At 33.4% G+C, this 13,749-nt stretch overlaps 1 protein-coding gene across 26 annotated transcripts in view; it reads right to left on the reverse strand.

Annotated features, from left to right (window-relative positions):
* The window catches only part of DST (dystonin), a 454,426-nt gene that overhangs the window by 199,959 nt on the left and 240,718 nt on the right, over positions 1 to 13,749 (reverse strand). For all 26 annotated transcript variants that reach the window (XM_069070669.1, XM_069070676.1, XM_069070677.1 and 23 more), the window contains 13 exons: positions 13,420 to 13,497; positions 13,118 to 13,279; positions 12,907 to 13,011; positions 10,173 to 10,268; positions 9,177 to 9,302; positions 8,520 to 8,672; positions 8,135 to 8,289; positions 7,789 to 7,915; positions 6,492 to 6,675; positions 4,942 to 5,099; positions 3,219 to 3,397; positions 1,395 to 1,533; positions 104 to 297 (listed from right to left, as the gene is read on the reverse strand). In XM_069070669.1, the coding sequence (XP_068926770.1) occupies positions 104 to 297; positions 1,395 to 1,533; positions 3,219 to 3,397; positions 4,942 to 5,099; positions 6,492 to 6,675; positions 7,789 to 7,915; positions 8,135 to 8,289; positions 8,520 to 8,672; positions 9,177 to 9,302; positions 10,173 to 10,268; positions 12,907 to 13,011; positions 13,118 to 13,279; positions 13,420 to 13,497 (1,856 nt within the window). The remainder of the gene's footprint in view (positions 1 to 103; positions 298 to 1,394; positions 1,534 to 3,218; positions 3,398 to 4,941; positions 5,100 to 6,491; positions 6,676 to 7,788; positions 7,916 to 8,134; positions 8,290 to 8,519; positions 8,673 to 9,176; positions 9,303 to 10,172; positions 10,269 to 12,906; positions 13,012 to 13,117; positions 13,280 to 13,419; positions 13,498 to 13,749) is intronic.

Here is a 13,749-nt window from a genome sequence, read left to right on the forward strand (position 1 = left end):
GAGAGAGAGAGAGAGAGAGAGAGAGAGAGAGAGAGAGAGAGAGAGAGTCTAAATCAGATGTTTAGCATGGTTGAAAGACACCACAAAACAAAACCATACCAACCTGTTTTCAATCTGAGTGTGAACATTTTGCCATCTTTCAGCTAACTGATCTGCTTTCTCTTTGTGCCAGTCAAAGTCCAGATCACGTTCTTTATAGGTTATAAACATCTGATCACTAATGGCTTTGGCTTTCTGCAATTCATCCTCTAAAGCATGAAATACTTCACGTTTTTCATCTACTTCAGATCTCCATTGCTTGAATAAAAAAGAATGATTATTAAAATAATTCTAAGAACATATCAACTATTAAGAGGTAAAATTTAGTACATTTATCTGCTTGATCATATATAATTCATTTACTCATACAAGGAGTGATAGGAGCTAGCATTTATATAATGCTTGAAGTTCCATTCACTGAGGGTACTTTGGGGTTCTATGTTGGCATGAGTTAATACATCAGAAAACATACACAGAGCACTTTGCAAATCTTAAGGCACCATATAAATACTAGCTACTACAAATATAAATAGAAAACAGTTAAATACAACATAATTTGTAAAGGCAGATCCAGTGAATACTTTATGAAGACTGTAGTCTTTGAGATACACCTTGAAAGAGCTGAGCCTTATGGAATGGAGGTGAGGAGATAATTGCCATGGAACAAATTGTAGAACAGCGTATACAAATATACATAATTCTATAATTTGTTCTTTTTCCTATTTTTTTAAAGTCATACTTCATACTCTAAGCAATCTGTGGAACACTGCCTTGTAAATAATAAGTAATCAAAAGATATTTTACTTTGCTTTTATTACTTATTCCTACCACACCTCAATACCAACACAGAAACACAATGTACTCTCTGTGATTGAGAATAACAAGGGTATTTAATTATTTTTAAATAAAGATTCTCCTCATGCCAAAGAGTAACTTTGAAGTCAACTTACTACAGTGAGATATTTAGGGACTTTATAAGGCAACAGAGAGAGTTGTAGCTAATTTGATTCTTTATAATAAATTAATTTTATACAGGGGTCAATTATTATTAAGAAGTATAGTAGGAAAAAAGAAGTATAGTAGACCATATAGTAGACATGTGCACTATGTTCAGAAATGCACATAGGTCTATATGTTGGGATCCAAATGTCTGTCCTTCATGTGTATTGCATTTATACACATACACATAATATATGTACATATATATATATATATACACACACACACAGAAATATATATATAAAAACTAAAAATACATGCACATGCAGATATATCTATTTCATGTACACATGTGTGAAAGAGATATTGATCTGTATCCCCACAGGAATGTATTTGTATATGTGAGTCTTACATACCTTTAATGTACTCATAAGATTTTCAATATTATTCTTGTCAGCTGTCACTGCTTCTTCCTCACACAATTTATTTTCATAAAGTTTTACAAGTGCTTCTGCCCCCTGAGTATTTTTTAACACCAAATTAACAGTTTTCAACCTGAAAAAAGAATGATTTGTTAAGTATTCATCTTAGCACAATAAGATGCCTATTTACCCAGAATATTTTCAGTCCTAAAATGACATGAGATATTTGATAAGCTAGGAATTTTATAACACTTTTATTTATAAGCAAATTAGTTTCAGACTCACAGGATTCACAAGTAGCAGAGAGCTTGAATATCATCTATTACAAGGAGTGCAAAAGACTTGGAACTACATAAGACCTTGGAAATCATATATTCCAAAATCTTCATTTTACAGATGAGGAAACTGAGGTCAGTAGAGTTCATGTAATTTGCATAATATCATTCAGTATTAAGCAACAGAGCTGGGACTATATAGTCCAGCTCCTTTGACTCCAGATCTAGGAGTTACTCGTTCCAATTTAAAATCCTTAGCATCATCAAGTGATTTAATGTCAGAGATTGGCATGGATCTATCAATGGAATTGACACTAAAGAAAATGCATTACTATCTGCCTTGCTGTAACAGCCTAAGGACAATGTATGTGCCTTTCCATCTGTCCTGCAGTTGAGACCACGTTTATGTGGGTTATCTCCCCTATTAGAATGTGAGCTACTTGAGAGTATGGAAACCTTTGTTTTACTATTTGTATTTCTAATTCTTTGCACATGATAAGCACTTAATGTTTTTTTCATTCATTCATCATAGAATAGTTACACTCTAGTCACAACCTATAGAGTCCAGTTCACACTATATACCTAGAATGTGCCTATTTGATATATCATTACATAAATGATGTTACAAAAATATCCAACAAGGAAATCCCCACAAATCAGCAGGTTAACAGCTAAGCCATGAAGCACCTGATGTGGAAAAAATGATACATTAGCTTTACCTCCATATTGCCCAATTTATGTTGACCCATGGCTTTCCATGAAACTATCCTACAAAGAAATTATAAAAGTCATCCTAATGGTTATATTTGTTAAGAATTACTATAGTTCAGAATAAAGAAATAAAGATAATATTCATACTTATGAAATATGTTATGTTTCCATTCAAATTAGAATCAGAAAAGGAGAGAGTTAGACCTAATATATGAATCTCCTTCACTTTATCTTGTCTATAGAACATGTAAAAGATATGTGTTGACATTAAAGACCCTCTCAGATCCTTCCCAGAATAAAATCTGGCAATAAATAAATATATTTTGTGTATGTGTGTGTTTCTGTTCACAAGTACATGTGCCATTCAACAATGAGCTTAATTAAAGCAAGAAGGCTCAGTAACAGAAGGTTAGCCACAAGGTGATGAATTTTTCAGCTATAGTTGGCCAGATGTTCTCAAAGCCTCCAGCTGCAGGAGAAAGAGCTATTTCAAATATTTATGCAAATTTGTATTGTACTAAAGCGTAATCATGTACTGATGTAAACACAAAAGGGGGCAAGGAGCACAGCCGAATGCTGGTTTTGGAATTAGAGGACTTGGATTTCAAATCTGAGCTATTCTATTTCCTATTTTATTACCTTGGGCAAGTTACTTAATATCTGCAGGCCTCAGTTTCTTCACCTGTAAAATGACTTCTAAGGATTAAATCTATAAAACTATGAAATGTATGTAAAGTGGAGAGATGAAATCTTCATGGCTCGAGAGAACACCATGTCAAATTTTTCAAAGTACCAAAGAAAGGAGGCCCTGAGGTGCACAAGAGTGACATACTTATCAATGTAAATGGAAGACATGGAATAGACTTGATTCATATTCTGAATGATGAGGTTGAGCTCCGAGCGCAAAGTTGGGGTGGATGGTGATGCCGCAGCTTGACTAAAAAATTCTTCACATTTGTCTGTGATGGTTGCCAAATCGTCTTTGAGTCGATCCAACTCTTTTTTGAGTTTCTGTGGGGGAAAAAAACACCTATGTCAATCTTGTGTACACTCTATATAGAGTGGATTAAGTGCTGGGCATGAAGTCAAGAAGACCCAAGTTCAAATTCCACCTTAGTTACTAGCTATATGACCTTGAACAAGTCAATCTCTGTTAGACCTATATGCTCACCTATAAAATAAGGGAATTGGATTTGATGATCTCTATATTCATTCCAACTGCCTCAAAACGTATGATCTAATTTTTTACAACACTGTCACTTACCAAAGGCTCCCTTTTCCTCCCTCTATCCTCCATGTTTAATAATTAAGTACAGTCAAGCAAAAGAAATCAATATATTGCCTATGTCTATACATATATGATTAAATTATATCTATAGTTATGGGGACTTTTCCTAAAGAATTATTTTTAATGTTGTTTAATAAGTGTTCTCCTTACACAAAGCACAAGAGAAGATACAAAAACAAATAAGATAAAACTCTGCAGTCACATTCCAATAAACCATCTCAGCAGACAGGCTAAACCACAATGAGCATAATGAAGCCTCAAGCCTATTGGGGAGTTAGAGGGATGTTTAACCCAAGCACGTGAATACCTCCCCCTATGAAATGGGTGGATGAGAACTTGTTTCAACAGTCATGAAAGTAGCTGAGGCAGACACTGTGAGGCACTCGGAGCTTGGTCAGACATAGAAGATGCCAAGGTCATCCACTGTATCTCAGGCCATTGCCAGGCATCCTGACTTGTCTTGCCACTAGACTTCAATGACTCAGGAAGAGATAGTGAGGCTGACAACCTTGTGTAACTCTACCTCACATAAATTCAGTTCATATGTAAGTCAAGACATCACTATGCGATGTCATCGGTCCTCTTCAAAAAAGGAAGGACAAGCAAAAACAACAAATAGTATAACTGCTTCCTCATTAAATAATCATCATTCACTTTTTCTCTAAAACAACTTTGGGGAGGAAAGCCAAGTCACGATTAATGAGTTTTGCCATCAACCATTTTCTTCAATGGCAAGCAATCAAGAATGACAATAAAGAAAAGTTCTCTATAAACATCATTTCTTTGGGGAATGAGGGAGAGAGAGAAGGAATAAGCATTTATATCTACTATGTGCATGTGCAGGCACTGTGCTAACCCTTTACAAATATAGCTTCATTTGAATCTTAAAACAACCCTGAGAGGTTATTCCCATTTTGCAGATGAGAAAACACAGAGGTTAAATGACTTGCCCAGAGTCAAAGAGTTAGCAAATATCTGTTGTCGGATTTGAACTCAGGTTTTCCTGACTTCAGGTCCAGAGCTCTATCCACTGTGCCACCTAGTTGCCTAATAAATCAATCAATAAGCATTTATTAAGGACAAAAAATTTATGAGGACAAAAATGAGACCACTTCTTTCCTCAAAGAGCTTACTTTCTACTGGAGTTGGGGGTAGATGTGGGAATCAATACCATCGACATATAAGTAAACCCAAAATGTAAAGAGAAAACTAAGCTCATTGAAAAAATCATAGGAATTAATTATATCGGGTAAATTAATAGCATTACCTCTTGCTCTGTGATCCTGAACACACTTTCATGCAGATCATCTCTTTCTAGTGGGGTTCGGATCTGTCTAATCAACCGGTCTTCACAGTTTTCCAAGCGAAGCCTGATATTTCGGACTTCTGAGATGTAAAGATTATAAACAGATTCCTCTTGTTCCTCTGTGGAAATAAACAAATAATATGCAACATATAAATGTTTCCATCTTCTGGGCATTTTGTGTACATGTTAATACAGTAGTCAAATATAACCTCCTGAAATGATACTAGCTCTGTGCTCCCCAAACCAAGGTTAACATTCCATTTCCATACAAAAAGTAAAATTAGCAATTCTTTCTAAAATTTGTTAATATATTATTGGAATTTCTCTGTTATTCATTATAGTCAAAATTTTAGGCTGTAATAGTGTATTGATGTTTATAGAAAAAATGTGAACATAATTTTTCAATACTGCTAAATACTTTTCTACAAAGAACAATAATAATAGTCATATTTCTATGTGCTTTAAGTTAAAGGAGTGTGTCTCAATCATCTGATGAAGTAGGAAGTACTAACGCCATACCTAAATCAAGAAATCTTTAAATAATTGGGAAAAATAAAAAAAGAAATATGAAATGACTATTTCTGAATAATGAAAAATTGTTATATGACCTCCAAGAAATATCCTAGATTTGCTTTATTATAAAGATGTAATCATTTTAGGAAGACAGTTTTCTATTGAAAGTTAAGTACAGTTAAAACAAAATTATTAGCTGACAATTCAAGCTTTTATATATTTATAAGGTTTTCTGTTTTTTAATAAATTTTATTTTTTTCTATTAAGAACCATTTATTTCTCCTCCCACTACAGAAAAAAAGTAAAAACAAAAACTTAAACGAAAAAAAAAGATTTTAAATAAGAGGGAATTGTACTTTTAAATGGTTTATTTTTTTAATCTAGTAGAAGCATGAAGAACATCTGACATACACTTAAAACTGATTCATTCTCTCTTCAGGTAACATAAAATTATCCCAGAATAGTTAGGTCCTATCTGATCATAAGACAGAGTTAGTATTGTAAATTAAAAGCATTAAATATGACCACAAAATTATATTGAATTGCTACACAAACACACACACACACACACACACAAACTGGAGTCTTAATGATAGTAAATTAGGCTCCATTAAATCTTAAGGACAACTTGAATACCTTATCATATTTTGATTTCACAACATCTATATACCACCATCCCACCTACAAAAAACTACAGATGTATATGTTAAATTGAATAATTAGCATGGGTAATCTAATGGCATCTCTTTTCCACAATAACAGTTATATAAGCATTTGTATAAAAATGTGCTGTTTTTCTTACACCACCCTATAAAGATAAATAGTATAAGTTGAACTAAACTCTATTTCACATATGAAGAGACTGAGATTTAGATAGTGAGTTTCCAGGTTACACACTTATTAAATATGATGGTGAAACATCATGGAGTGTCATAAAATCAGAGAACTGATGCTTTAAGAGAAAGATAATGCTGTGTTCTTTTAAGAAACAGTCTTACCTCGTTCTGCTGATTTAAGAAGTTCTTGATAATATTGTTTGCATACATTAACTTCCTTTTCCAGTTGTGTTATATCTGAGCCTGAAAATATTTGGGATTCCTGGCTATCTTCTAAGAAGTCTTCAAAACGAGATTCTAGATTACTCAAGACCTGTTGATGCTCACCAGGTAACAATGTCTTTATCTGAAGGAAATCATAAATTCATATAAGTAAACAGTTACAAAAATAAAATAAAACAAAATGTCAAGGGCTGTCATAAAATAAAACAAAATGTCAAGGGCTATCCTATAAAGTTAATGAATTTTCCAAAAGAAATGCAAAGAATTTTAGATTGCTAATCATGAACAGTTAAGTCACCTGAAAGTGCTCTTCTCCATATCATCAAATAAGAGGAAGAACTGATATTTATACAGTGTATCCCTGTAGCCACCATTGTGAGATAAATAATGAAAGCATTATTCCCAGATGAAGAAGTTAACAATAAGAGATGTTAAATCAGTTTATAAAATCACAGACTTTGAACTGGAAAAGAGCTAAGAGGTCATACAGAAAACCTCTTTTTACATATGAAGAAAGGGAAGCCCAAGGTCAAAGAGTAGTGAAAACCTATCAGGACTCAAACCCAGATTCTCTAACTCCAGATTCAGAGTTCTTTTCAAAATGGTACACTGACTATCCTAAGAACATCTACTTAGTAAATGTCAGAAACAGGACTTGAGCCTCACATTCTGATACTCCAAATGAACACAAACTAAATATTTAAAATTAATAGGCAAAAATCAAAATATAGCCCACTACATTGTAGTTCAGCTAATTCAGTACAGAGCAGTAAAAAAACACATTTGATCTGACCTAAAAAATTCTGTATTTGAGTCCTAATTCACTGGCCTACTCTCTTAAACCAGTTAATTTAACAGCTGTGAACTCATTTCCTCATGTGTAAAATAAGGAGAATTGAGAAGTGAAGTGGAATAAAAAGAGATGTTCACAAAAGTGCTTTTTATAAATACAAAACATTAGATAATTTTGAATTAAGACTATTTTTATTCAAATGGAACACTACATTACTGAAAAGGTACCAGGTGCCACTAATCTCAAATGCTTTTTGGAAGCTGTAAGATTATAAATGAGAAATAAATAATAATAGGTGACATTTCGGATCCCTAGATGTAATGAGCAAAATATCTAAAGCAGGTTCCATCTTTTTCTTCAAAGCTAGGTACCATGTCCATACTCTAAGTTACTGCTGTCCCAAATAATTTAAATGCTCAGAATGGTTCATACTGTTGCACTTACCGAGGCAACGTTGCTAGCCCGAACTCTATCAATTTCATCAACTAGATAATGCCAGGAAACTACACTCTTCATGTTTATGTGAGACTCATGCCAAAGGGCCAGAACATTCTGAAATTGTTGCTCAATTCTGAAACAAAGGAAAGAATCTAAAAGTTAATGATACAAGAGTGCCTAAAGACATATTCCTCCTGTAATAACATGTAATGGATTGGGACATCATGGATTTTACAAAATTGAAATTCCTCTGGCAGTAAAGACAAGTTTTCCCTTTGAGAATCCATTTTTTCTCTCTAATATTTGAAAACATTAAAGTGGTCCATTATTCTAGATCTTAGCTGGCACATACCTGTTTGCAGTGTCAATGGCTTCTTTGTTTGGTGGAGGAACAGTAAAGCACACTGATGGAACCATGGCTTCATTCCCAGTTGGACTAATGACCTTCCATTTAGCACGATGGGAATTGCTTGCTAATACACATTCATCATCTTTGTAAATGGTTATCTAGTTTTAAACAAAGAACCAAATATAATGAGGTCAAAATTAGGAGACCCTTTGAAAGAACATATTTGAAAGGGGAAAGGGGAGGTGGGAAATCTCTCATCCCACAAACAAGCAATCAAGTGACAGATCACAAATGGAAAAGAAATATCGATGGCACTATTTTCAAACATTCCCTGGTCACCTTCAATACTTGTAACTAACTCAGTCACATGAAGATTCAAAGCTCTTACCTCAATTTGTCTGTAGTCACAAATGGCTTTAATTGGAATGGATGTTTTGAGTGGATTATCAGGATTCCTGGGCTTTAGCTGAATTATTGTCTTTGCCCTGCCCACTAGACTTGCCACTGTACTCTTATACTGCAAAAGTTCTTCTTTCTCTTCCTATATATTAAGAAAGTTTAAGAACACATATATAAATAAGTAATTTTGAAACCATTCATTTTAGACAAATAAAAATAATTTTTAAAATATGTTTTTTAAATCACTATATTTAATCTCTAAAAAGCAATAATTCAATGACTAAAAAATGGTTATGTGAATTTGAAAGAAATATGGCCAGAATAAGAAGCAATATGGCATAGTGAATAGAGGAATATCCTTGCAAGTCGGAAGATTCAAGCCCTGCCTCTGACATGTGCTATCTGTACCATGGGCAAATCACTAACCTCTTTGACCCCATGAAAGTGATTGCTCTGATGAAAGAAGTATGCATACCAAGAAGTAGCTCAAATGGATGAAATCATAGGTCCAAACTACCTCTGCCCTCACACAAAAATGTCAGAGTACCAAAATTTAACAAGACTCAATGAAGAAAACCTAATTTATACTATTTCTTATAAAATGGGTCCAATGCTTTTAAATCCACATGGCATTTTCCATTCCTACCATTGACTCCTGGACAAGGTCTTCCAACTTGTGGATGCTGCTGGACCTGTCACAGCTGTATTTCCGCTGAATGGCATCTTTTAAATTCTTTAAGTAGTCTGTGGCTTCTTTGGCATCATTGAAAAACTAGGGAAGATATGATGTAGAGAGGTAAACAATAGCAATAAAAAACTTTGCTGTCAAGTTAAAACTCTTTGTATGATCATCAGACCTTACAAACAAGTACAATAGGACATTGAATATTGATGCCTTGGGTAAAAACAAATCAATATTTTCTGGGTCCTCACAGAAAACATGATATTTTACTATGCCATATACATATTTTTAAATTCTAGTTTATACCTCATGCCTACTTCTCACTGAATTTTGAACATATACTATTATTAATGTTGGGAGGCTCTGTTTTATATCAGTGTTCAGACCTTAAAATACAGGTACAAATAAAAAGAATATTTTTAAGTTCTGGTAAGGGTATGGCTTTGTTTTACTTTTTTTTAAAAGCAATTGGGGTTAAGTAACTTGTTCAAGTTTACACGACCAGTTATTTTGTGGGGGTGCTAAGTAACTGAGGCCGGAACCGATCCCGGGTCTCCTGACTCTGGGGCCGGTGCTCTTACTCACTCTCACTGTGCCTGCCACCTGGCCGCCCCTGTTTCACATCTTTAGAGTATACTTTCCCTTTAGATACATTTATACAAAAAGTAAAGATTACTCAACTCTTTAAGGATTTGGACATTTTAAAATGATTTTTCTATAAATAATTCTTCATATGCTATAAGATATTAAATTAACCATTAAGTCAAAGAGGAAAACTTTTCCATCATAAATTGTGCTGTTATACTAAAGATGATTATTTCTAATTTATTAAAATATAATTTAATAGTAAAACAAAATATAATTTAATAGTAAAACACAACAGGTTTTTATTCTGTCAAAATAATTCTTTAAAATGACACTAAATCACAATCAATTTTACTTGTATTATTATTAACATACCTCAAAATAGGTGCTATTCTCTTTTATGTGTTGTTCCACGCAGTGGCAAAGTTGTAAAATCCAACTCCACTGTGTCTGCATTGCTGCTCGATATGCCTTTAAAATGAAGCACAGTTACGGTAACATCAGAAACAAATAAAATCATCTAGAAAAGATTTTATAAGATGACATATGCTAGTATCCTAAAAGAGATATTTTATAATCACATAATGCGTTTTGGAACACTGTAACATTTAATGGGTGTATACTAATTCATAAGCAGAGTAGACTTTTACTCCCTTACTTCTAACAAAGTAATAAAAAATAAGTATACAGGATAGGACTTTTGAAAATTAGAGTGATTAAACATCCATATGATCCAAGAATCCTTATCTGCTCAGAATTTTTCCCAAAGTTATAAAAGAGAAACAGCAATAAAAAAAATATGATTAAAACATTTCAGATAGAATACAAGTTTAAGATTTTGAATTTTATACTTTGAATTTCTTCCTAAATATATGAGTAAATGTGTACTTATTCTTCCTTGAAAATAACTACTTAAAATCTCAAGTGGAGCATCCTGAAATTTTTTATATAATTCCTTTCATTGTCACTACTCCCAGATTTCCTCCCTCTCTGTCTATTCTTTCGAAGAATCTTCACAAATCCCACCTTCTTTTCCTTGTAATGTTATCTGTGCCTTCAAAACAGCTGCTTTTTTAAATGGTGTTTTACTGCTCTGAATTTCCAGAGTAAAGGTTATATTATTGTACTATATTATTCTTTAGTCACTTTTTAATCTCTCCAATGAAGCTGCAAACTCTTTAAGGAGAACAACCTTTTCTAGCCTCTTTAGCACCTGAGCATACTCCTTGACACTCACCAGGCAATTAACAAATTGTTTAACTTAAGTTATGCTCCAAAAACCTAATACATTTTGTGAGTACATTAAACAATAGTACATTAAACAATAACAATAGTACATTAAAAATAGTACATTAAACAATAGTACATTAAAAAGGTCATGACCTTCCTTTAGAAAAACTATCAAATTACAATTTTTTCAATTTACAATATAATGTTTGCCAGCAGGGGGTGCTCAAAATGTTTTAATGATTACCTTAAGCAAAGTCTGTAACAATTTTGAACTGCGAAAAACTCATTCCTTTTATTAAGACATAGTACTTAGATGTTATACAGAACAATTTTGTTGTTGCTGCTGCTGCTGATATTGCTTTTACTAGCCTCAAAGTAAGTTTATAGGACTTGAATTTGCATTGGCACAGTTGAGGTCAAAGGGAAGAAAGGGGAAATGTTTGTGTATACCTAGAGCAATTCAACTTGGAGTCTGTTACACATCCCACACAATTATAAGTCATTTCTCACTTAAAATAACTTGCTTCAAAAATAATAAGACAGCAATGTGATTTTTCATAGAGCATTTTGGATGATTTAAAGATAATAAATTGTGATATAGAGAAAGATGTAGATATACAGATACAGAGAGAGACACACTGTGTGTGTGTCTATCTGTGTGTGGGGGGGGGTCATTCTTTATATCTAATACTAATTTGGAAATGGTTAATGTTGTTAAATTAAGATTATCCATATATTAACCATACCATTATTATCAAACAATGATAATATATTCTATCAGCTTTCATATTCTGTCCTGAAAAATGATTTTCCCCCTTTTATTTTTGTTAGTTTCTTCTCACACAGAAACTCATTAATCCTTTTAATAATTTTAATTGCCTTTCTCTAGATCTTTTTTGAGTTCTGTTACACATTTCTTAATGTGTAACAACCAAAACTGTAAGCTATATTTCCAATGGGCACCAATCACTATTGTTATTGTTTGTCCTTTGTTCTCAAAGATGACCATGACCTCTGGAAGGTGATGCCACAACATACAAATGAACTGGATATAAGTAAATGAGGGCTGTGCAAGGTCACCAGCCTTACTTTCTCCTCTGGAGTCATCTGGGTCCAGTGACCAGATGTAGAACAGAATGACTAGAGATGGCCCCAAGGCACCAATAACATTTCATACAAAAGAAACACTTCTAATACTCTTCCTAATGATGCTATTTTATCTTTTTGGTCACAGAAGCATACAAGGCTGAAATCTTCAGTAAAGAAATTTCTAGATCCAATCTCCTTTTTTGCACTACAGGTGATAATTAAAGTACACATCATTTAGAGTATAATCTGAACTCCTTATGCTCTTGCCCACACACAAAGCTCACCTACCACTTTTCTGCCCACTCTCCTTTGGCATCTTGTCAATCAAACACTATATCTGTCATCAACCTGCAGGACTGAACAACCTATGTAACCTGACTCCATTCCAAAACACTCCTGTTACTTCTGTATTTGAAATGTGGAAATTACCTTGGAAACTTGCCATAACAATGTCCCAGTTTATGCCAGAGAAACATGTCATAGGTAAATCTGTTAAAATGAGTTTCCTGGTAACTAAAAAATAAACTCCCACGTATGAGATTCAAGAATGACCTCACAATAAAAATATCTATTTTTCATAAGGTCAAGTGATAACAGGGTTCTAAAATGGATACTAATGAATGCTAGATCTAAGACTCAATATAATTTTATTTCCAGATTATTTCTTTGTTAAAATTAAATTTTAAGTTAGAAAAAAATTTGGTCCTTAGATTATTCAAATTTATACATTTATTTCCCAATGGCAGCATCTAATGGTTAATTAAAAGACAGAATTCATTAATTGGCTTACCTCAATAGTTAGCCGGGCAGGATGGTTTTCTAGAAGCAGCTGTTCTGCTATTTCCTGAACAGATTTAATCACTTCTTCCTTTTGATCAAGTTCTCTCATTAATTCCTAATAGTATTGAAGGGGGAATAGAGAGAACAAGAAAAACTATATTAGACAGCTATTTTTAAATGAAAGTATAGTTTCTCTAGTCAACTGTTAGTGTTATGCTTACTGAATGATATTCCTTTTTCCTGGATATGTTTGAATTTCTTTCACTCCAGTCATAAGCAACTTCCTCTTCCTCTTTTTCATTCAACCAAATAAGTTCATTAGTGGCTCGAGACACAAAGTTGTGAAGGGTATCTAGATGTCGCTCTTGATTCCTGGATGTATTCTTTTAAAGGGAAAATTGTGGGTTAAAAATGATGTCTTTGCCAATTGCATGCATGTGCACATGTGTATATATAGATACACACACACACACACACACACACACACACACACTAGAAGACTGAAAGGTGTGATTTAGCTTACCAAGAGTTTTGCATACTGACTCTCCAACCTATGCAACTTTTCTGCATACGTGAGTTTGAGGGGAGCGGTCATTTGGATCTGTGTGAAATGGAAGCATCAAAATGAACATTTTAAGGGTTAAGTATCTTGAGTTAAATACAATTATTCATTTTAACTCAATTCAACATTTGTTAAGCAGTTACCATATACAAGGCAATCAATTAATAAGCATCTGAGTGCCTTCTATGTTAGGCACTGTGCTAGGTACTAGAATTACAAAAACTAAAACAAAAGTCTCTTCCATAAAGAAGTTTCCATTTCATTGGGAGAGATATGTAAATTTCTAATATA

Source organism: Petaurus breviceps, unplaced genomic scaffold (genome assembly GCF_028583685.1).
Source record: "Petaurus breviceps papuanus isolate PSGF00001 unplaced genomic scaffold, PetGlider_PUasm1.0 90822, whole genome shotgun sequence".
Taxonomy (NCBI): Eukaryota; Metazoa; Chordata; class Mammalia; order Diprotodontia; family Petauridae; genus Petaurus; species Petaurus breviceps.